This window comes from Podarcis gaigeae (genome assembly GCF_964106915.1).
Source record: "Podarcis gaigeae genome assembly, chromosome: 7".
Lineage (NCBI taxonomy): Eukaryota > Metazoa > Chordata > Lepidosauria > Squamata > Lacertidae > Podarcis > Podarcis gaigeae.
In genome coordinates, this window is record NC_139683.1 from 15,757,606 (window position 1) to 15,780,726 (window position 23,121).

Below are 23,121 nucleotides of genomic sequence, written 5' to 3' on the forward strand. Positions count from 1 at the left end.
ACAATGCATATTTGTAAAAAGTATCCTTAGCAATTCAGTAAAAGCAGATCTAACATATGGGGCTGCAAACTTTAGTAGATGAATCAACTAATCCACTTTAATCAATCTGTTGATTAGTAGGGAGCTTTTCTGATTGGTGAAAGCACAATTGTTTGTTAAAGGGACCGCTGACCATTAGGTCCAGTCATGGCCAACTCTGGGGTTGTGGCGCTCCTCTCGCTTTACTGGCCGAGGGAGCCGGCGTACAGCTTCCGGGTCATGTGCCCAGCATGACTAAGCCGCTTCTGGCGAACCAGAGCAGTGCACGGAAACGCCGTTTACCTTCCTGCCGGAGCAGTACCTGTTTATCTACTTGCACTTTCACGTGATTTCAAACTGCTAGGTTGGCAGGAGCAGGGACTGAGCAATGGGAGCTCACCCTGTCGCGGGGATTCGAACCACCGACTTTCTGATTGGCAAGTCCTAGGCTCTGTGGTTTAACCCACAGTGCCACCCGCATCCCAATTGTTTGTTAAGTCTGCTTTAAATAAAGTACTAGGTCAGTCAACATTTTTTGGTTTGATACCACTAGTGGACACTCAAGAAACTGTTTATCTGTGTCCTGTATTTGTCTAGAAAGCAGCAAACACACCATAAATGTGAAGTGGGAGGACCATAGCTCAGCCAGTGATCATCTGCTTGCATGTAGAAGACCTTTAGTTTGATCCCTGGCATCTCCATTGATCTGTATCTGGAGCGGAACAAGCAAGAAAAAAATGGGGTGCAGGAGAAACCAGGATTTTCAAATGTAGCAGATCTCCCCATATTTTACATGAAAACTGTCTCGTGTACAGCCTTTTGCCTACCTGGCACAGTGCTGTCTGTTCTGGCTGGCAAAAGGTTTTTGAAGTTCTGTCTCCTGAGATTTTTGAGCTGGGAACCTTGGGCATGCAACGTGTATGAGTTCTAACAACCAGTCGTGACCCCTGGCCTTCAATTTAAAACATGATATTAATCACATTATTGCTAGAAGTGAAGATTGCCAGTCTTTTTCCCAGCTCAGTCTGCTGACATTAGCAGGTGACGGGGGCAGGGGGGAGTTGCGTATGGATTACTGCTTTGAAAGTTTCTGGAGCAGCTTAGGGGCTGATTTTTCTGAACATTTGGCAAGCCAGGCTGAAGTGTTGTGGAAGCAGCTTGGCTTGGGTGAAAGCAACCGGGGTTATCAGGTTTCAGAGCTGATTCGCTGAAAATACATTTGAAGCCATTGGGGTTGCCCTGCGATGTTTATTTTAGATTGCGTCTCTGTAAGCAGAAAAGGACCATAGCTTGGATAACAACCAGGTCAAGAGCCAGTTCAGTACATGCTTCGGTACATCAGTTGAAAACAACTGATATAAAGTAGAAAGTTGCATGAGTTATAAAATAGCTTGAGAAATGGGTGACGTGAGGTCTATGCTCCGATGGTCCCTATCAGGACTCAGGACTTGCCTCTCGCTGGTAAAGATTGTCCTTATATTTACCCAGTTTTGAAAACCTGAGCTTTATGGTCATTGACCGAGACCCTGCTCTCTGCTTTGTTGGCAAGAGATGCTAGGTTAGCAACTAACACAAACGGGGCCTTTTGGGTGTGGGCCTGCCTTCTGATGGTTCTTCGTCTTTAAACCAGACTTGGTCTAGATGGCCCTTCAAACAGAAGAGGACTGTTCTCTTACAGTCTTTGAAATAGAAGAGTGTCCTCTTTAAAGCAGGGTGCGTGGTTATTGTACTCAGCTCCCATGTTGAAGGCAATAGGTGCTTTCAGACAACCTGTTTATTGAGCACTTATTCTGATTTGTTTACAGGAAGGTTAGATGGTGGTTGCATCAAAGCAACCCATCACTTTCCGGGTCACCAAAACTCTGATCTTTTAGGGAAGCAGGTTTGTGGTGCAAGACCTCCCGCGCAATCTGAATTTGCAAATATGCGATTGATTCCAACCCCAAAATAGCAACAGAAAACCCGTATTTGTCCTGCAATCGGCTGGGACGGATGGAGAACCTACAAAGGACTCTATAAGGGCTCTTGTGTTCCCCATAAGGGAATAAGGGCAGATTTTTGTTTATTACACATTTCTGGAGTCTGGGGCCTATCCTGGAAGGCCATGCGTCTAAGGCAAGATAAACATCTCACTGCTGATCAGATGCTCTTTGGGATGAGAACAAATAAAATGCAACTGCCTAGAAAACAGGCCATGGAGTCTATGTAGTGAAACCAGCTCTTATGAAACCGTGCATTTACCACAAAGGCAAATTCCAAGTCACACATTTGCAAACAGCACTAGTGCAAATAAGAGAGGGTTACTTGCACTTTGTGTAAACAGAAAGGAGGAGTGTTTCATTTATAAAAAGTCACATCTCGACAATCTATCGTAATTGTGAGGGTGTTTTTTTTTGAAAAAAGGAGTTTGTTCACGCATTCAGATTGTAAATAGCTGCCATTGTCTAAAGAAACAGGGTTTGGCTGAAGAAAAACATTGTTGAAAAAGTAAGGTCATTTATGGGTCACAGTGCTGTTGTCTTGTGGCACTGTGAAGTTGAATCCAGAAAAGTCAGCAGTTCTTATGGTTGACTGATCCAAGTGATCTTCTGTTTAGCGGTGTGGCCTGCCTGTCCGGCCACCCACACTAGATCTAACCTTTTACAGCTACTGAAGCAATGCTGGAAGACCAGCAAATGAAGGCACAATCACAACCAGGGATCTACCGGAATAAGAAAGCAGTGCTCTTTCTTCTCTTTAAATCTCACAATGTTCTCTCTGTAACAGAGAGCCTGTCCCATGTTGTGTGGGAGATTCTGTGCCTCCCCATTCCTTTTTAAGTCATGCAAAGAAACACACCTTTGTGTGTGTGATTTCACACAGGGAGGGGTGCACCTGTCAATGATTGTTTCTCTCACTTTCTAATTCCTCAGTTCCTGTGTTCACTTCCTCACATTGCCACATCTGTTTATGAATTTAGCACAGCCCTTGTGACAATTCAGCAGCATTTTGGTAAAAATTTCACTATTTGGCCAGTGTGGTGTAGTGGTTAAGAGCGGTAGTCTCGTAATCTGGGGAACCGGGTTCGCGTCTCTGCTCCTCCACATGCAGTTGCTGGGTGACCTTGGGCCAGTCACACTTTTTTGAAGTCTCTCAGCCCCACTCACCTCAGAGTGTTTTTTGTGGGGGAGGAAGGGAAAGGAGAATGTTAGCCGCTTTGAGAGTCCTTAAAGGGAGTGAAAGGCGGGATATCAAATCCAAACTACTACTACTACTACTACTACTCTTCTTCTTCTTCTTCTTCTTCTTCTTCTTCTTCTTCTTCTTCTTCTTCTCTTCTTCTTCTATGCAATTTGGCCTATCGTGACATTTTTGCAAAGCAATTTCCACTAGCATAATGCATTTGGGTATGTTATTTTCACTTGCATGTGCATATTTATGTGTAGATTTCACTCTACTATATGATTATTATTATTTACTTATTGCATTGCTTCATTCGATGTGGACTTCCTTGCAAAATAACCATCTGCTTTTATTAGCACTATCGGCAGGAGTGGCTTTGATCTTGCAAACGTTTTTTCTATATACTTTTCCCAGTCTGTCTTTAACCTCAGGCAGGTGAGACTGAAGCTGTAAGTAGGAAGTTTTAGCCTCCATTTTACCTCCGACAACTGAAAAAATAATAATGACTATACACATTTACTTCTCTGCTTCTACATAACTTTACTCCTCAACCAACACCTGCATAGCCCAACTTTATATGAGAGACCATTTTCAAATTTATATTGTAAATTATGAAAATTCATCAGCATTTTAGTATGAATTTTTCCAAATAAACACATTTTATATGCAGTTTGCTTTATTTGCATTTTTGGAGGCTTACATTTTGGAGAGCCCACATAGAATGAAATTTTATATATTATTATCACTAATATATGCATTATTATGCACACCGTAGCTCAGAATAGGCATGTTTGTACACAGTTCTTGACTGGAGAACCGCACTGCAAAATTCGTAGGTGTGTGAATTTCAAAGGCTGGCTGTGTTTGGGGGGAAAATGTGAATTAAACTGTTTCTCGTTGAAATGCAAAGAAAGTTTAATTTTTGCCCTATGTGAGAACACAGAACGAGGTACAGTATAACATGAATCAGCAGGCAAGCAGATAATTCCCAGAGGTTTATACAAGGACCTATAATAACATGCACAAATTCACTCACCCTCACTGTATGGCACTGCAGAGCTAAATTGTGACCCATTTTCCCTAAGCAGCAGAGGGGGAGGGGAAATGGCAAGAGATTATTAAGTAAGTCACAGGATGATATTACCTAAAAAAAAAAAAAAAATACAAGAGCCAAACTGAGAGTTGGAGGAAAAGGCTAGATTGTCTCGGGAACAAAGAAAGCCAGCGGATTTTATGCCGGAGAATAAATTAAGAGACTCTCAAAAGAATATGCTGAGATAAGCATTATCTGTGCCTATGCACTGTGCAGTTTCCCTTAATGGAATGCAGAGGAAACAGTACCAACCCCTAAATACTTCATAAAGATGTCATCTCACATAGGCATCAAACATCAGGCAGCTGACTCTGTGAAAGCCCCTTTGCTTAAGCTCTTTTTAAGCCGTAAAATGTGCTTGGAAGAAGGTGCTGCACACATCAAACTGTTTCATTGCTGTGACAGCGCACGGGATGGATTCCTTTGCAATGCAAAGAGCAACACTTTGTTGTGTCACAGAGAATGCCGTTTCCTGAAACCGTTGCAGATTTTGCCACTGGCTTGAGCAGCAGAGAAATGGTTGTGTCCACCTCTTTCAGTGGCTCTTATTTTTGGCAGGGTGTGTTTGTGTGTTATTGGGTTATTGTTTTTAGTTTGATTTCATATATTGTGATCTATTCTGTGAACCTCCCTGAGACCTCTGGGTATAGGGCGGTATAGAAATCCAGTAAATAAAAGAAAATCATAAATTGTTCAGGACGTGTGAAATTGCAGAGGAAATCAGTCAAATAGCTGAAGAATTGGTCACTTCATTTTCACATGCACCAACCTCCATGGGCTTAACTGTGTTATTATCCCTTCTATGCTTTTTTTTTTTTTTACATATATAAATTTTTATTAGTTTTCAACGTATCATTTTCAACAATAATTAAACATACTTTCATATCTTATACCATTTTTTTTTACTTCCATCAATCACATTTGAAAATTTTCCAGTCTATTCACTAAATATACATTTCTTACTTCCACAATTACATTTAACTCATAACTAATATCTCTACGGTTTCTCTGCTTTGCAATGCTTCATACATTTCTCCTTACAAAACCTCTTGTAGTCCTACTAGCGTAATTTGCTGATTACAGTTGCTCTTCAAATAGTTCATATATTTCTTCCAATCTTCTGTAAATCTCTGGTTCCGCGGGTTTCAAATCCTTCCTGTCATTTTATCTTATTATCCCTTCTATGTAACCCAGGGCCATTAGGCAACTGCCTCAGGCGGCGGGATCCACTGGGGCAGCAGATCCCAATGTCAATCTCCTTCCACCCTAGTTCCTGACATAGATCTTCCCTCACTCCTCCTTCCCTGGCACTGAGAGAGGCACCGTTTTGGAGTCCACCTCAGGTGCCCAAATGTCTTGAGTGGCCTGATATGTACCTCATAAGTATATCAGGACCACTGAGTCTCTTAGGCTTGCTGATTGGAAGGTCAGCGGCTCGAATCCCCGTGACGGGGTGAGCTCCTGTTGCTCCATCCCAGCTCCTGCCAACCTAGCAGTTCAAAAGAATGCCAGTGCAAGTAGACAAATAGGTCAACACTGTTTCCATGCGCTCTGGTTTCCGTCACGATGTCCTGCTGAGCCAGAAGTGGTTTAGTCATGCCGGTCACATGACCCGGAAAGCTGTCTGCAGACAAATGCCGTCTCCCTCGGTCTAAAAGCGAGATGAGCGCCGCAACCCCATAGTCACCTTTGATTGCGGTCCTTTTTACCTTTATATCTGGTGCCATCAGTATATGTTTTTTGGGGGGGCAGGCAAAAACATTATTGTTCTGTCAGGTATTTGAATCTGATTTTCTTTTATTACATTTTAGTGGGATGGGATTGGGTTGGATTGTGTGTGTCTCTCTGTGTGTGTTGTCTATCCTTGTTTTTAATCTTCATATTTTTTAGTGGCTTTGCTTTTCTGGAAAAAAGTGACTAATAAATATAGTAAATAATGAAATAATAATTCCTCACTCATGGGAAGACATCCTATGGGAGGGGCAGCAGATGGCCAGTACAGAGAGGACCTTCTCAGTGCTGGCACCAAGAGTAGAATGAGAACCCAGACAGGCTCACTTGCCTTTCAGCAGCAGGCAAATACATTATTTCCCCTTTTTAAAAAAACCAATTTCATAAAATTTCTATACTGCTTGATTTTATTTATTTCTATTTTCAATTTGGTATTAATGTTTTATCAAAAGCATTTTGATTATAAAGAAAAAAAGTGATACAGGGGGGAAAAAGAAAAACAAGGAAAGAAAACAAAGAACAAAAACATGTAGGAAGAAACCAATACAAAACTGCAAATGATTGTAAAAACACGACTACCAAACCTCAAAGAGGCGCTATCACTGATACTTATGAACATTAGTTACCAGCTGAAAACAGTTTCATTCACACAGGCATTTTCCTGGTTAAAAGTGTTGGGTTGTTTTCTGATTTATTTATTTTTATTTGGCTATTTATTAATTTATTAATTTATTTATATTTGGTTTTATTGTTGCTCTGGTTGCTGCCAGCTACCAATGACCTTGCTTTCTGATATTTAGATGAAATGGTTCCATTTTTTAAAAAGTGTTTTTTATCGAAACCTTCTCTGGGATCACTTACCGCTTAAATAAATAAATAAAATGAGTGGGTCAGGAGTCCATGCCCATTTGCGCTGCGATACGCATTCAGGCGCAAGGTCTCCTGTCACACAATACGCCTGTCACTCAAGCACTGCCACAGCTTGCCACAACACGGACCACCCGCACTCCTCAATAAGAGGGGGTCGGTGTTTATACAGAGCGCTCTTGCAAAAGCTTCTTGGTCGCGGCGATATGAATATACAAGAGATCTTTGCTTATATGTGAGCAGAACAGTGGGTGAAGTTAAGGCCACTTTAACCATGAGCTCTTACTTATTACAAAAAGATGGGCCTTGTTAAAAATTTATTGATGAACATGGCCATGTATCAACATGGCATTTTAGCTACTACTTTGCGTTCACCCTTTGCACATATACACAATAAAGCTGTTGTGTGACTGAGGGTGGAGAAGCCTTCTGGCTTATCAGAATCAGGCCAAATTTGACAAGCAGAAAAATTCATGCACAATTCTTGTGCACCCAAACTGAACAGGATTGAACCTCCACACACACCAGCCAATGCATGCTCAACCCTGCTTTGCACAATGCTTCAGAGGCTCCTGACAACTGGTGTCTGCAAAACCCATTTTGGCCGAATCCTGCCCCACAGGGTGTGGCTTGCAAAGGGTGTGGGTTGCCCCCGACGCCCCGATGTGCCAAGTTTGGCCCATGAGTCAAAGATCTCCTTTACTGGAGAAGAACGCCGAGATAGTAACGTTTTCTTTTACACGTGGCCACAAACAAATCCCGTTTTTAAAAAGGTTTATTCAAAAACTCAACTGACATATATAAATCGAACAGTACCAGAATACCTTTGCTATGTATAGCTTACAGGGTCTTGTGGAAAACATATAAATATGTATACATTCAAAAAAATTATGGCACACCTTTCCTCATCGGAGCGAGAAATTACAAAGCTGGCGCAAATATTTCCCCCTCTTTCGAAATTTATCACATTTTACCGTAGCTCAAAGCAAGCCTATATCCAAATGTGCATTTTTCCCTGCACAAACAGGAGTGAATTTCTCTAAAGTCACATTTGAAAGAGTCAAGTACAAGTATTAAGTGTTTGAATTTTGCTATTGAAGATATGCTGCCAAATTTTAAAAACACACACACTCACACACACCGCTTTCTAAAAGCTTCAACCAGGAATTGGGTTTTAAAAGGGGGATTCAGACATTTCAATCTAGGGGCTTCATCATGGTCTGTGAATCTGAATTGATGCTGAAAATAGACAATATTTTGGATTTGGACCTAATGTGAAAAACCTGCTTATTGCAGCAGAAGTGAATTGAGTGTCCACATCATAAGAAATAATTCATTCCGCCCCCCCCCCCAACTACCTTCAACAACCTGAAAAAACAACAACGCCCAAATCCTGTTGCCTAACCCACTTAATATTTTGGCTCTAAGGTAGGATTGGCTCCGTGGTTTGACGTAGTTCATTCAGCATTCTTCAAAACAATGATTCGGATGCGAGATTACAAAATGTGAAAGCTCTGCTCTTTTAAAAGCAAGCGCATATTACTCAACAGTGAGAGAAGCACATTTTAATGCAGGTATGGCTGCAGCTTCCTCTATTTTTAGCGTTTCGAAAACGAGGCTAAACAAAGCCTCTCAGATCCAGTCATTCCACCCAAACTGTATACGTAATAGGTTCTTTTAAGCCACTGAGCATCATACTGTAAGTTATTGCTGTGCTATTAAAGCCACGCTTTTCAAGGAACTATACGGCCTGTGAAAGCTCAGTTAATGCACGAGTTTGAAGGATTTTTACATTCACCACAATATCCCGGGAGGTAGATCATTATTGTCCTCATTAAGATGCGGCATTGAGACTGAGAAATATTTTATTTCTCATATGTACATCCTGACATTTCTCCAGAGCTCAGGGTAACACGCAAGGGAGCTATCCCATTTTAGCCACACAATGATGCTCTGACATGGGCTAGGATGAGAGATAGTGACTTGCCCAGGAAGCTTGAGGCGAGATGCAAACCCAGATCCTCGCAGTGGATCTCCAGGGTCTCTGCCAGAAGCTTTTCTCATCGCTACTTGTTTGGTTGTAGCTGCCAAGTGTGGAGTCTGGGACCTTCTACATGCAAAGCATGTGCTCAGTCACTGAACAATGGTCAGTGGATAGAGCGTGGGACTCTTGGTCTCAGGGACGTGGGTTCAAGGCCCCACATTGGGCAAACGATTCCTGCGTTGTAGGTTGTTGGACTAGATGACCCTCAGGTCCCTTCAAACTCGACGACTCTGCAACTTAAGACTTAACAGTGCCAGAAAAATGCACGGGGTGTATCCAAATTGTTCACTTAGGCCACATTTGCTGTATGGCGCTGTGGGTTAAACCACAGAGCCTAGGACTTGCCGATCAGAAGGTCAGTGGTTCAAATCCCCATGACGGGGTGAGCTCCCGTTGCTCGGTCCCTGCTCCTGCCCACCTAGTAGTTCGAAAGCACATCAAAGTGCAAGTAGATAAATAGGTACTGCTCTGGCGGGAAGGAAAACGATATTTCCGTGCACTGCTCTGGTTCGCCAGAAGTGACTTAGTCATGCTGGCCACATGACCCGGAAGCTGTACACCGGCTCCCTTGGCCAGTAAAGTGAGATGAGCGCCGCAACCCCAGAGTCGGTCACGACTGGACCTAATGGTCAGGGGTCCCTTTACCTTTACACCTCCTTTTAATTTATTAGAATTTGATGTTCTGCTACAGCATCCTGAAGTAATGCACACACACCACCTGGCAATGCTTTCAATTGGCACATTACAGTTCCGATAACAAGTGCGAATGAAAATATACGATGCTGCCCAATTCCCAAGGTGAAAGTCCTTCGGATGATCTCAGCGGCGGCTCCATCGCAGAAATAAAATTGTGAAGGAAAAGAGGAGCGGCATAGCATTGGGGAAACCTGCAAGGATGCGATTCTTGACATGATTCTGACCCTTCTGTTGGTACCACAGCCATCTGTAATGCAGGCCACCTGAGCTGGCTACATCCCGGATATGCAGTTGGCCCACAGCATAGCGCAGGTGAGTCTGCACATCAGTACCATAGGTACAAACATTGGCTGAAGAGCGTATCCACCCAAGTATTTATTACTGGTAAACTGGGGGTGGAGGGGAGGGAGGAAAGTACTTCAAAGGCAGGATAATTGTCTTGGACAAGGTATATGTCCTCATCTCCAAGTGTCCTCCTCAAGGCTCTATCTCCTCCATCACTTCCATGACGATGGTTCGAGGACCAGTCAGGATGAGGTTGCTCACTGTCCTGTAGTCTGCATGGAGGACGTTCAGCCCATTCACCGAAACCACAAACTGGCAGACCTAAAAGAAATGGGGGAGAAAGAGGCAAGAATGCTCATAGTGTTGGGCGAAGGCAACACATTCTGCTCCAGAGGCCCAACACCAAATGCAGCAGAAAACACTTCGAAACTCACAGACAATGCGGGATGAACCATGTCAGCAAAACATCTGCCGTAATCTTAAATCCCAAGCACTTCTGGCCATTTTAAACCTGTTATGTACCGAGTTGAATAGGATCCAGAATGCAGCAGTCTGATTGGTCCTAGAACAATAGGATTCAGAATGCAGCAGTCTGGTTGGTCTACAGGAGCCACCCAATCCACCTCCAGGTGGAAGTGAATGCGCAGCCTGATTGGGCTACAGGAGAATCCCGGAATTAGCCAATCATGTGGGAACCATTGTGTAAATAATGTATATAAAGCAGACATTATGGGGGAACTTCCATTCCTCCTCACCACTATGAGCTAAATAAAGAGCATGAAATCCACTCTCGACTCTGAGTATATTTCAAAACCCATTAACATTACATGCCATTTGATCTGATACACTGCTTACTCAAAGAACCCTGTGAATTTAAACTTTCGCTCCTATGTTTTTTTTAAAAAATAAAGCTTATGCTTCTGTAATAAATTTGTTAGTCTACATAGTGTCGCAAGATTCTTTTTGCTGCCATGGGGTAACATGGGCGACCCCTCTGAAAATTGTTAATAAGCTCAATGTGCTAAGCATGAAAGTTTATAATGGCAATAAAATGAAACAAAACAAAGGCTAGGAACGAGGAAGGGTTTGGCAAGGGCAAGGCTGCAGCATTGCATCATTTAACTGGAACAAACCCAAAGCACTTCATTTTACAAAGCTTTTGGGCAAATCTTAACCCATATCTTTTTAATATTTGGTTGGGAGCCGCCCAGAGTGGCTGGGGAAACCTAGCCAGATGGGCAGGGTATAAATAATAATAATAATAATAATAATAATAATAAATCATTACAGTGAGCCAACCAATAGTCACCAATGTCAGCATGAACTACTGTCAACAAGGGCACCTGGTTGTTTTCTTGTACAGCAAGTCAGCTGGAGAAAGGGAGGAATCGGACACAACCTTATTACAATTCAGCAGAACGCGAGTACTACCATCGGAGAAGCTTCAAAGATACTGACTGTGGAACCTGAACAAACCTCTGTAAACCTAATGCTGATTTCCCATTACATGCAACAAGGAAGCAATTCCCACCACAGCCTTGGTTATTCCCAGAGGGCCTCTTATTAGAACTGGCTGTAGAAAACCTCAAGGCCAACAAAAACTATATTATTTTTAACGTCTTCCTCTCCAACACAATGGTCAGCTTGCAAAACTGGGATGCTGTGCATTTCCTATCAAAGGTTCATTAATGAATGAATGAATAACTAAATGTATTTATATACCAGCATCTCACAAAATATCAGGGTGGTGTTATGAGTTCTGTAAATTTTAAGTACTGCAGCTTCCCCTGCCCTGTTCTTCCACTGGTCCCCTTGCCCGCCCTTCCCCCAACTTGTTATGGGGCAAAAATCTGACTCCTTATTTTATTTACTAAATTTATATTAAAAAATTACTGCTACAGTGAGTGGGGAAAGGGGATGGATGGAGAAACAGGGCACACCACGGCTATTTCATAAATAAACACACTAATTTGTGGTTCTCTGGAGGCAGGATCAGGCAGTGCGACTGACAAGGGTTGCCCAGAAACATCAACAGGAGAAAAATATTGGCTGCTAATTGATGCCAGTTTGTTGTTGGCACCCATCTGTCTTGAGATACAATGGAGTGTGCTTCCAGAGGTGAAGTCCAAATGCTGGAGAATCACAGCGCCCGCTGTGGCTGCAGAGACCGGCAATTCATGAATGCTGCCTCCTACGTTGTTTTTGTTGGCACAAAGCTGTGCAGTGTGTATGTAGGTCCTGGGCTGTCCAGATGACAAGTTCCCACTCTTGGCCTTGCCGACGTGGTACAAAGGAAAGCAGAACAATACACTGGACAGCCCTTTAGCAGGAGTTTCCAGAAGGAGGCATACAAGGCACCATCCAACCCCCTTAGGGACTCCACTCTGGACGCCAGGTAGTTGGAACATATTACACCAATTTGCACCTGTTTGTGCTCATTGCAGATATGTTCCTGGGCTCAATTCAAAGTGCTGGACATGATCTGTTAGGAAACACCCTGGGGTCGCCTGCAAATCCCCAGAACTCTGAGCATCCTCCAATGTGCGCACACTGGAAAAGGCATCTCCCTTCTTCTCCAGGGAGCTCAGCATCATATACAGTGGTACCTCTGGTTACGTATTTAATTCATTCCAGAAGTCTGTTCTTAACCTGAAACTGTTCTTAACCTGAAGCACCACTTTAGCTAATGGGGCCTCCTGCTACCGCCGCACGATTTCTGTTCTCATCCTGAAGCAAAGTTCTTAACCCGAGGTACTATTTCTGGGTTAGCGGAGTCTGTAACCTGAAGCGTATGTAACCCGAGGTACCACTGTATCAGCTTGATATATGCACACTAATTTTCTGGCATAACAGCAAGAAGAGAGAGACACCGTAGAAATAAACGACTATTTATTTACACACTATATACAGACTACAGCATGTTGACCATTCTCCTCAGCTCTGAGAAAACAAAAAAAGTGAAAGTATGTTACAAAGTACACACAGCGGACGAGAGATAAGGCTGTCTTCCGTTCCCACAGTTTTCTCAGACAGGCGTGTGATTCACACCAGTCACATGTGCAGCATTGGCTGCATGAAATACTAACATGATATTCCCTGTTTCAGTCTGCTAGGACCCTGAGATTGACATAAAGTGACACTGAAGTGTCTGCCAGTGAAGAAGAGATGTGGCTGTGAGTGGGTGGATGGCACTGCTAACAGGGCATTTTTTGTGGTGGCCCCACAGGGCTCATCCATAGCTGCCTAGGCCTTGAAGGCCTCTCTCTTCCCTAAGGCCTTTGCTTTCCTGTGTGGGTTGTTAGGCTTTAAATGTCAGGAAATGGCTGTTTTAAAATTACTAGAGCCCATTTGAATCTCAATTACATTTTATATCTGTTGTGATACCACTTTGTTGACCATAGTTCTCAAAGTGTGGATCCTAAAGCAATAAATAAATGAGTGGGGCAGGAGCATGGCCCCACTCTCTTGCAGGTAATATGTGAAAGAGGCTTATATGCTTGTCTAAAGCATCATATAAACCTTTTTCGTGTGTGCCAAAGGTCTAATCTGATTAGTCTGCAGAGAACTCCTTCCTTCTTCCTCATCTTCAGAGTGAAACTTTCTGCAGACAGGGGCTCATTCACCATGCTCTACACCAGTATAATAATAATAATAATAATAATAATAATAATAATAATAATAATAATAATTTATTATTTGTACCCCGCCCATCTGGCTGGGTTTCCCCAGCCACTCTGGACGGCTTCCAACAAAGATGAAAAATACACTAAAATGTCACATATTAAAAACTTCCCTGAACAGGGCTGCCTTCAGATGTCTTCTGAATGTCAGGTGGTTGTTTATCGCTTTGACATCTGGTGGGAGGGCGTTCCACAGGGGGGGCACCACTACCGAGAAGGCCCTCTGCCTGGTTCCCTGTAACTTGGCCTCTCGCAGTGAGGGAACTGCCAGAATGCCCTCGGAGCTGGACCTCAGTGTCCGGGCAGAATGATGGGGGTGAAGACACTCCTTCAGATATACTGGACCGAGGCCATTTAGGGCTTTAAAGGTCAGCACCAACACCAACAGTAATGTATTTTGCTCCCCATTTCTCTAAAATCTACCCTTGAGAGGAATCTTTTTCTGCATACTACATTTTACTGTGTATGTGAGTATGTCTAGCTAGTGCGCCATTGGCTAAAAAGAGTGGGCGGTGTGGGTGCAGGCAGCAATCCAGCTCTTGCATAAACACAAGATTGCATCTCCAGAGAACTGGCATTCGCTTTCAGCCTTTAAGGCTCAAAACATGCCTAGTGTCATGTTCGAGACTTTCTGCAGAACGCTTGCTGCAAACCAGGTTTCAATTTGTGGAGGTGAGAAAAAACAACTTTGTCTAAGGAGAAATAAACAAACTCCTGTATTATTACTCCTTCTGTCCCGAGGTGCTATTTTTATTCAGATAAAACCCATCAGCCGAGTGCTTACTGCTTTGGCAAAAGGAGAGAGAAAGCAGCCTGTTTGTAGTAAAGTTGCGTTGAGAGCTAAAATGTCTACAGTTTGCAGCCAGTTTGCTGAGTCAAGGCAATTTTGGAGTGCCAAACGGGGAGGGAATATGCATAGACTGGTTAGAACAAAATATTGGTTATTTACCACAAACATTCTCCAATAAACCGTAGAACAACACCCCCACTGGCCTGACTTTCTGCCTCCTGTTCTGACCATATCTGAGCCAGAGACAGAGCAGGCAGAGAAGTACAGGTGGACAAAGGCAAGAAGACAGCCTAAGAAAGAAGCGAGGAAGAAGTAATCTCTCTGAACAAACGTGGCACAAACCAAATGCTGGAGGGTCAAGTCCATATTCAGCCACCTGTATAGAGTGGGTAGGGCAGGATGTTTAGAACTTGCCTAAACGAAGGTTCGGGTGGGATGCAGGTGGCACTGTGGTCTAAACCACCAATCTTAGGGCTTGCTGATTGGGAGGTCGGTGGTTCGAATCCCCGCGATGGGGTGAGCTCCTGTTGCTCGGTCCCAGCTCCTGCCAACCTAGCAGTTCGAAAGCACACCAGTGCATGTAGATAAATAGGTACCACACCGGTGGGAAGGTAAACAGTGTTTCTGTGCACTGCTCTGGTTCGCCAGAAGTGGCTTAGTCATGCGGACAAACGCCGGCTCCTTCGGCCTATAGAGCAAGATGAGCACACAACCCCAGATTCGTCCGTGCCTGGCCCTAACAGTCAGGGGGGTCCTTTACCTTTAAACAAAGCTTCATTGGAAGCACATGACAGGTGGCTATCCTAGAATGCTGCACCGGCCATACATTAGCTGGAGTACCAGCCATTCACAGAGGTAGTCCATCTTCTTCTGCAGGGGTTGGTTACTACGCCTATCTGAGCACCATTCTTTGCAGGGCACCTTGGGATCTAGCTGCCATGTGCCATGAGTCACGGCTTTCTGATAAATCTCCAGAACTTCTGCTTCTCTCCCTCCCAGAGCATCAAGCATCTGGGAGCTCACATACATACCAGACCAGACCAACTGTTTCTCCTGGAGGAGCAGATTCGGAAGATAACTCAGGAATGTCCTTACTCAATGCATAGACTTCAAAGGATCCGATGAGTTTACCTGAGCTCCCAGGCTCAAGATATCTGCACTGAGGATTTCACACGCTCCCATTGTGATAGTTGCTCTTATCCCATCAGCCTAGCATCTGCCCCCTCCTCCTGAGGTTTGCCACTCCTTCAGCTGAGGGAAAGATCCAACTACAGTCGTACCTCGGGTTAAGAACTTAATTCGTTCTGGAATTCCTTTCTTAACCTGAAACTGTTCTTAACCTGAGGTACCACTTTAGCTAATGGGGCCTCCCACCGCCGCCACCGCCGCTGCGGCGTGATTTCTGTTCTCATCCTGAAGCAAAGTTCTTAACCCGAGGTACTATTTCTAGGTTAGCAGAGTCTGTAACCTGAAGAGTCTGTAACCCGAGGTACCACTGTAACCTGTTGAAAAGCTCACCGCTTCATGGTCCTTCCTGGATATTGCGGGTAACCAGTGCAAACTTCTGACGCCCCAGAATTTCATTTCAATGTAAAAAGCCTAATTAAATAATCCTAGTGGCAAGGATGCCTTTAAGCATGTGAAAAATGCCTCCCCCCCATACACTGAACAGTCACAACAGGACCCACACATCTGGGATTATAAGGGAAGATTTACAGGTCAGAGGACACCAGTTCTAAGCAGAGGTAACCCTGGCACTTTCTACTTTAAAGATCAAGCAATTTTGTTAATACTATTGTTTAGTTAATTGATATGACGCCAAACCAGAGTTTTTCAGATTAGAACAGTAAGGCTAATGAGGCTCCTTGAAGTTCACCGACATTGATTTCCAAGTTAACAATTTGGGGACGTAAATATGTCAGCTAAGCAGAACATGAGCCGTAAACTTGTTGACCTAATTTAATGCACAGGTTGTAAATTTGACGGCGTAATGGTTAGTCTTTTTTTTGGGGGGGGTGGTGTTTCCGAGAAATGACAACAAGAATTGTTGTTTTCATATCCTGTACATGTGAATGAAGCGGGTGGGAAGACCCAAATGGATCACAGCATCCATTTCATGCAAACTAGTTCATTTCTGATTTCCAGTGGGCATTAACAACACCCATAGTTTATGATAAGACTAACCCTGAAATAATTGTAATAAATAATTAAGCTTCCGGTTCCTTTTTAATAAGCTGTAGCAGGTAATTTCCCTTTTGCTTCATAGCCGATTCACACTGTGTTACTATTCTCATTGAGTTATTTGCTCCAACCTCAAGATCTGCACTGCATGGGGGCTGGGCGAGATGGCCTTGAGATCCCTTCCAACACTATGATTCTGCTTAGCCACCATCAGTTCAGAGCCACCACTACATGCAGCACTTCATGTTGTGGCACAGAGGAGAAGGCTGTATCCTCCTAGCTCTTTGACAGAAGCCCAGCAGGTGGACCTCCACACAAGGTACATTTTCAACCTTTGTATATTGCTGATTCTCCTGAAGGCTGAACACCTGCATGTAGAAAGGGAACAGGTGAAATTCTCCCCATCTACATGGTGGGTAAAGCTATACCAGTAGAATTTTTGCCTGGCACAGCAGTGCTTCAGGAAACAAGAGGTGGCAACCTTAGCTCAAGGACAGCAACAGCAGGGCCAAAGAAACCGGGGTTGTCTACAACGCTATTAAGTTTCTGCATGAGGACAATGCTCTTCCCAAACTTCCAGTGTCCAAATTGTCTTCCCGTTTGTTATGTACTGAGTTGAATAGGATCCAAATTGCAGCAGTCTGATTGGTCCTAGAACAATAGGATTCAGAATGCAGCAGTCTGATTGGTCTGCAGGAGCCACCCAATCCAACTTCAGGTGGATGTGAATCTGCAACCTGATTGGCCTACAGGAGAATCCCAGAATTAGCCAATCACGTGGAGCCCATTGTGTAAATAATGTATATAAAGCAGACAGTTCGGGAAAACTTCCATTCCTCACTACTATGAGCTGAATAAAGAGCATGAAATCCACACTCGACTCTGAGTATTTTTCACCGTTGCAGCAAAAGCTGTTGGCCAAGGGCTATTTTAAGTAGTCAGCAAATGCTCCGAAAGGGCAAAAGGTCTCAGCTGTGCAGTCTGGCAACATGATGCATCTGTAATTAGGCTGCGGCCCAGGCAGGAATTTACGAGCTCAAGTAACACATAAGCGCAGCATTGTTTCTGCGCTGGCATATGCACTCGGAGCGGCTTTGTCGCAATTTGAATAGGTACGGCTGTTGCGGCTCCCAGAACTCATGACGACAAGCAGCCTGACATGCCTTCATATCTTATGCATTCCTAATCTAAATGGGCCTCCAAGCATCTTCTTACAAAAACTTTTAGAAAAAGTACTGTAGCCTCGAGATTGTCCTTGTTTAAAACTAATCCGAAAAAGATAAGTGGCTAGTAACAGTCCTGTTGGTTTGACAAAAGCAAGCCAAAATGGTGGGTTTATCAGAAATGTTAGGTTTTTTAAGGTTGTTTTCAAGAAGAAGAAGAAGAAGAAGAAGAAGAAGAAGAAGAAGAAGAGGAGGAGGAGGAGGAGTTTGGATTTGATATCCCGCCTTTCACTCCCTTTAAGGAGTCTCAAAGTGGCTAACAATCTCCTTTCCCTTCCTCCCCCACAACAAACACTCTGTGAGGTGAGTGGGGCTGAGAGACTTCACAGAAGTGTGACTGGCCCAAGGTCACCCAGCAGCTGCATGTGGAGGAGCGGAGACGCGAACCCGGTTCCCCAGATTATGAGACTACCGCTCTTAACCACTATACCACACTGGCTCTTTAAAAAGGGGGGCGCCGCTGAGATCCGCACATGGGGGCGCCACTGTGATACACGCCCGGGGGTGCCGCAGAAAGCTGCCCATAGTGTCTACGTGGCAGACGCAAGCCCCACGCTGCTGTTTTGAGCAGCGGGGGGCTCCGAGCCATCGCCTCACTTCCAGGAGAGATGCGTGGCTCAGGCGAGCTGCAGGCCAGGTCCCACGGTAAGTACTGCCCCCCACGGTGTGCCATTTGGTCACCCCCTCAGAGATGACACCTGGGGAGAGCCGCAACCCCCCCCATGCCCCTGACTTCATAATAAAATAATAATATTTTTTTATTTATACCCCGCCCTTCCCGGTTCAGAAACCGGGCTCAGGGCGGCTAACAACAAATTTAAAACACTTAATTGATGCAACAAAAAAACAGCATAAAATGCAGTATAAAACATGAATAACAATAAATTCAGAATTCAAAAATCAATTTAGGGGGGAAATCCATCCAATAAACATTAGATGATCACCAGGGCTAGCTGGCTAAGTTAGTCCTATTTGGGCCAGCGAGGAGACCAGGGGAGAATTAGCTGTGGGATCCCAGAGCGGGTAATCTTCATAAAAAGAGGAGGGGGAGGGAAGGAAGGGGAATAAAAGATCAGGCTAAGTTCAAATTGAAAGCCAGGCGGAATAGCTCTGTCTTACAGGCCCTGCGGAAGGAAGTTAAATCTTGCAGGGCCTTGGTCTCATGGGACAGAGCATTCCACCAGGTCGGAGCCATCAATGAGAAGGCCCTGGCCCTGGTGGAGGATAATCTGACTTCCTTAGGGCCCGGGACCTCTAAACTGTGATTATTCATGGGCCTTAAGATCCTCTGCGGGGCATACCAGGAGAGGCGGTCCCATAAATACAAGGTGGCATTAGCTACTCCTCCCAGTTTGCAAATTTGATGAGCATCCGTTCAATTCCTTCATCCAAGTTGTTTATAAAGATAAACAACAACGGTCCAGGACAGAACCCTGCAACACTCCACTTGTAACTTTTTTCCAGGATGACAAGGAATCATTAGCGAGTACAGTTTGGGTTCGGTCCATTAACCAGCTGCAAATCCACCTAACAGTTACCTCGTCCAGCCCTCCTTTTGCCAGCTTCTTTGCAAGAATATGATGTAAGTGTAAGTAAGTATGATGTCACCAGAGGAAGGACATGATTCAGTAGCACTTTGCTGATTAGTAGCTATATATCAAAGAACACTTATAAAGATTCTTCGGCTATGCTCATTCTCTAGTGTAACAGCAGGTGAAATCTATTATACTCTTGGCAGAGAATACAACCAATATAAGAAATTCAGAGCCAAACTGTACAGTCAGCAGAAATCTGGAGACATTAATTATCAAAAAAGTGATGGAGGGAGGGTACTATTTAGAAAGGAGAAGCGGCAGTGGAGAAAAGAAGTGAGCAATCCTTCTTCCATCTTCCACAGTCCACCTGCACTTCCCTTCAGCAGATGTTTCTGTCTCTGATGCAGGATTCTTTGGAGCTTCTTAAATATGTGGGGTGTGTATAATAATAATAAATAAATAATATTTTTTAATTTATATCCCGCCTTCCCCAGCTGAAGCCAGGATCAGGGTGGCTAACAACAATAAAATAATACAACTTTCTAAAATCATTTCATTATAAAATTAATTCAAATCAAATTGATGGCAACCATTGGGCTAGAGTTCTGTGAAGATTGCCAAAGGAGGGAGTCAGGCTGTGCCCTGGCCAAAGGCTTGGTGGAACAGCTCTGTCTTGCAGGCCCTGCGGAAAGATGTCAAGTCCTGCCGGGCCCTAGTCTCTTTGACAGAGCGTTCCACCAGATCGGAGCCACAGCCGAAAAAGCCCTGGCTCTGGTTGAGGCCAGCCTAACCTCTCTGTGGCCTGGGACCTCCAAGATGTTTTTGTTTGAAGATTGTAAGTTCCTCTGTGGGACATACCAGGAGAGGCGGTCCCGTAGGTACGAGGGTCTAGGCCGTATAGGGCTTTAAAGGTTAAAACCAGCACCTTAAACCTGATCCTGTACTCCACCGGGAGCCAGTGCAGCTGGTATAGCATCGGGTGAATGTGATCTCGCAGCGAGGACCCCGTGAGGAGTCTCACTGCGGCATTCTGCACTCGCTGGAGTTTCTGGGTCAGTCTCAAGGGCAGCTCCACGTAGAGCGAGTTACAATAATCCAGTCTGGAGGTGACCGTCGCGTGGATCACAGTGGCAAGGTCAGGGCGAGAGAGGTAAGGAACCAACTGCTTAGTTTGGCGGAGATGAAAAAATGCTGCCTTTGTTATAGCTGCAATCTGTGCCTATACGACTCACAGACTCAGAACTTCTGGCAAAGCTCCACTTTGGTCCTCAAACCAGCTGCAAAAGTGCTACTAGACCAATGCCCGTTCTGTTTCATATGTCCTATTATTTAAAGAAAAGCCATCGAGTAAAACCATATCGGAAAACAGCTGATGTTTGTTCAAACTCCCAGACAACAACAAAAAAGTAGGAGAGATGTGTCACCCAGCTTACACTATCTGCTCTGTCTCCAAAGTAAGAACCAGCGTGGTTTTTCATTGTACAGCTAGCATATTGGCCATATTTAGCAACACAAGGAGATTAAAATAGCCCAAAACTAAACCCTGAGCAGGTGGTTTCACAGTTTTCATGCTGGAAACAGAAGGCAGGCCTTATCGTGTCTATTTCTGTGCAATCTTTACATGGTGTGTCTTTAACATAGGTTGTAAGTTGCTGGTGTTTGCTGCAATCACAATGTTATCGCTGTGTCAATATTTACCCCACTTCAGTTTCAGTCTTGTGATGTAACGCCCAACCCTGTAAAGTGAACGAGGAAAACAAAGAGAGTTTTCCACTTCTCACCAGACTTATTTTCAAAGAGCTTGCAAGGACCTGGTGGGAAATCAGCCAAAGAGCCTTTCCAGACCTGCCCAACCTCCTCTGAACTTCTTTCTGCAAGAAGCAGTAGATTCACTCCATTGCCAACAACAGAAGGCAGATGCTGTCCTTCTGCCATGGTTTTTTCACTCCTCTGGCCACATAGCCCATGAGCAGCCCTCAGAAAGGGAAGAGGATGGGCTATGCAGGAGCAATGCCAGCGATTGCTAAGGATCCAGAATCTGCTTTCAATGCCAAAGACTCGCTCTCATCCTTATGAAAAGCCACCCCACTGAGAAAGTACAGAGCACATTTCTATCACCACTAGGCTACTACAGAATCGTGCACACACCATAAATGAAAGCCTTTCAGACAGACCCAAGAATCATTTTTCTAGAAATTAAAATCCTGGCAATTTTCCTCGCCATTACAAAGGCTTGGTTCAGGCCTCTCTCTTTGGAATCCACTGAGATTGATGGCTTTTGAATAAGTCGTCTTATGGAATGCAAGACACACAGCGCTGGCTTTGTAAGTATATCTTCCTTACAGCTTTCTGGAACAAAAGGCCTTCGAGTGCACATGGGGAGCGGCGGGCCAAAAGTCCTGCCCCAGGAGTTTGCTCCACGCAGTGCAAAGGAGAGAAGCGTCACAAGCGGAGCGTGGAGGGAAGGAAGACTGCAAGTTTTCTAAACAACCACAGCGTGCATCCAACGTCCAGAAATGTGTAGACTTCTGGGTGCATCTCAACAAGGCAGGGAAGAGGGTGTTGCCTCGGTGCCAAGGACACTTCTAGAAAGCAAAACACTGAGCTTTGGCTGCTCTTCAAATTCTTGCCCTTTCCCTCTTCGCCAAGTTTTCTTAGTCTGGTCTCTTTTGGTTGGTGGCTCCAAGCAATTCTGGCAGACAAAGCTTCTTAGAGCAGGACGGATTCTTCTTCGCTGCCAGCTCTTATTACTGTTGCGCTGAGTATAAAGAAGCCTAAAGGAGACTCACGTCAGGAAAGGAAGACACAAACCTGGCAATGTCCTAGGCCAGCTTAAAACACCTACAGGAATACATTTCTACCAGGAAGGAGTGTGAAGATCCCATGTAGATAGTGGCGTGCGATGGTGGGGAAGGGCTGTAGCTCAGTGGGAAAATATCTGCATTGCATGCAGAAGGTTGAGTCCCCAACACCCTTAAGGCAGGGCTGAGAAAAGACCCTGATGAGCTGTTGTCAGGCAGTACAGATAGCACTGAGTGAGATAGTCCAATGGTCTGAGTCAGCATAAAGCAGCGTCCTGTGTGGCATTATGTACAGTGGTACCTCGGGTTAAGTACTTAATTCGTTCTGGAGGTCTGTTCTTAACCTGAAACTGTTCTTAACCTGAAGCACCACTTTAGCTAAAGGAGCTTCCTGCTGCCACCGGAGAATGATTTCTGCTCTCATCCTGAAGCAAAGTTCTTAATCTGAGGTAATATTTCTGGGTTAGCGGAGTCTGTTACCTGAAGCGTCTGTAACCTGAAGCGTATGTAACCCAAGGTACCACTGTAATTACAGTCATACCTCTTGTTACGTTTGCTTCATGATACGTTTTTTCAGGTTGCGTTTTTTCAGGGTTTCGCCACTCGCGCATGCGCAAAATGATGTCACGCGCATGCACAGAAGCGGTGAATCATGACCCGCGCAGACGCAAGTTGCGTTCCTTTCAGGTTGCGAACGGGGCGCCAGAACGGATCCCGTTCGCAACCAGAGGTACCACTGTATATAGTTCATATGTAATTACTCAGGTGGCGCTGTGGGGGACACGGGTGGTGCTGTGGGTTAAACCACAGAGCCTCAGACTTGCTGATCAGAAGGTCGGCCCTTCGAATCCCCGCAACAGGGTGATCCCAGAATGTCCGGTTTCCCACCAGTGGCAGAGCATATGTCCACGCTGCCCAGCACAGGTGCGCTTCTGAGGTGGGCGGAGCACAGAGGGTACCCTCCCAGGAGCGGGATAGCCACTCGGGAACATGGAGCGGTGCATGCGCTCTGCAG

The 23,121-nt window shown here is 44.6% G+C and overlaps 1 protein-coding gene across 3 annotated transcripts in view; it reads right to left on the reverse strand.

Annotated features, from left to right (window-relative positions):
• Window positions 1-7,633: 7,633 nt before the first annotated feature.
• Window positions 7,634-23,121, reverse strand: part of DEPTOR (DEP domain containing MTOR interacting protein) — a 66,369-nt gene continuing 50,881 nt past the window's right edge. For all 3 annotated transcript variants that reach the window (XM_083749300.1, XM_083749302.1, XM_083749301.1), the window contains one exon: window positions 7,634-10,217. In XM_083749300.1, the coding sequence (XP_083605426.1) occupies window positions 10,089-10,217 (129 nt within the window). In that variant the 3' untranslated portion in view covers window positions 7,634-10,088. The remainder of the gene's footprint in view (window positions 10,218-23,121) is intronic.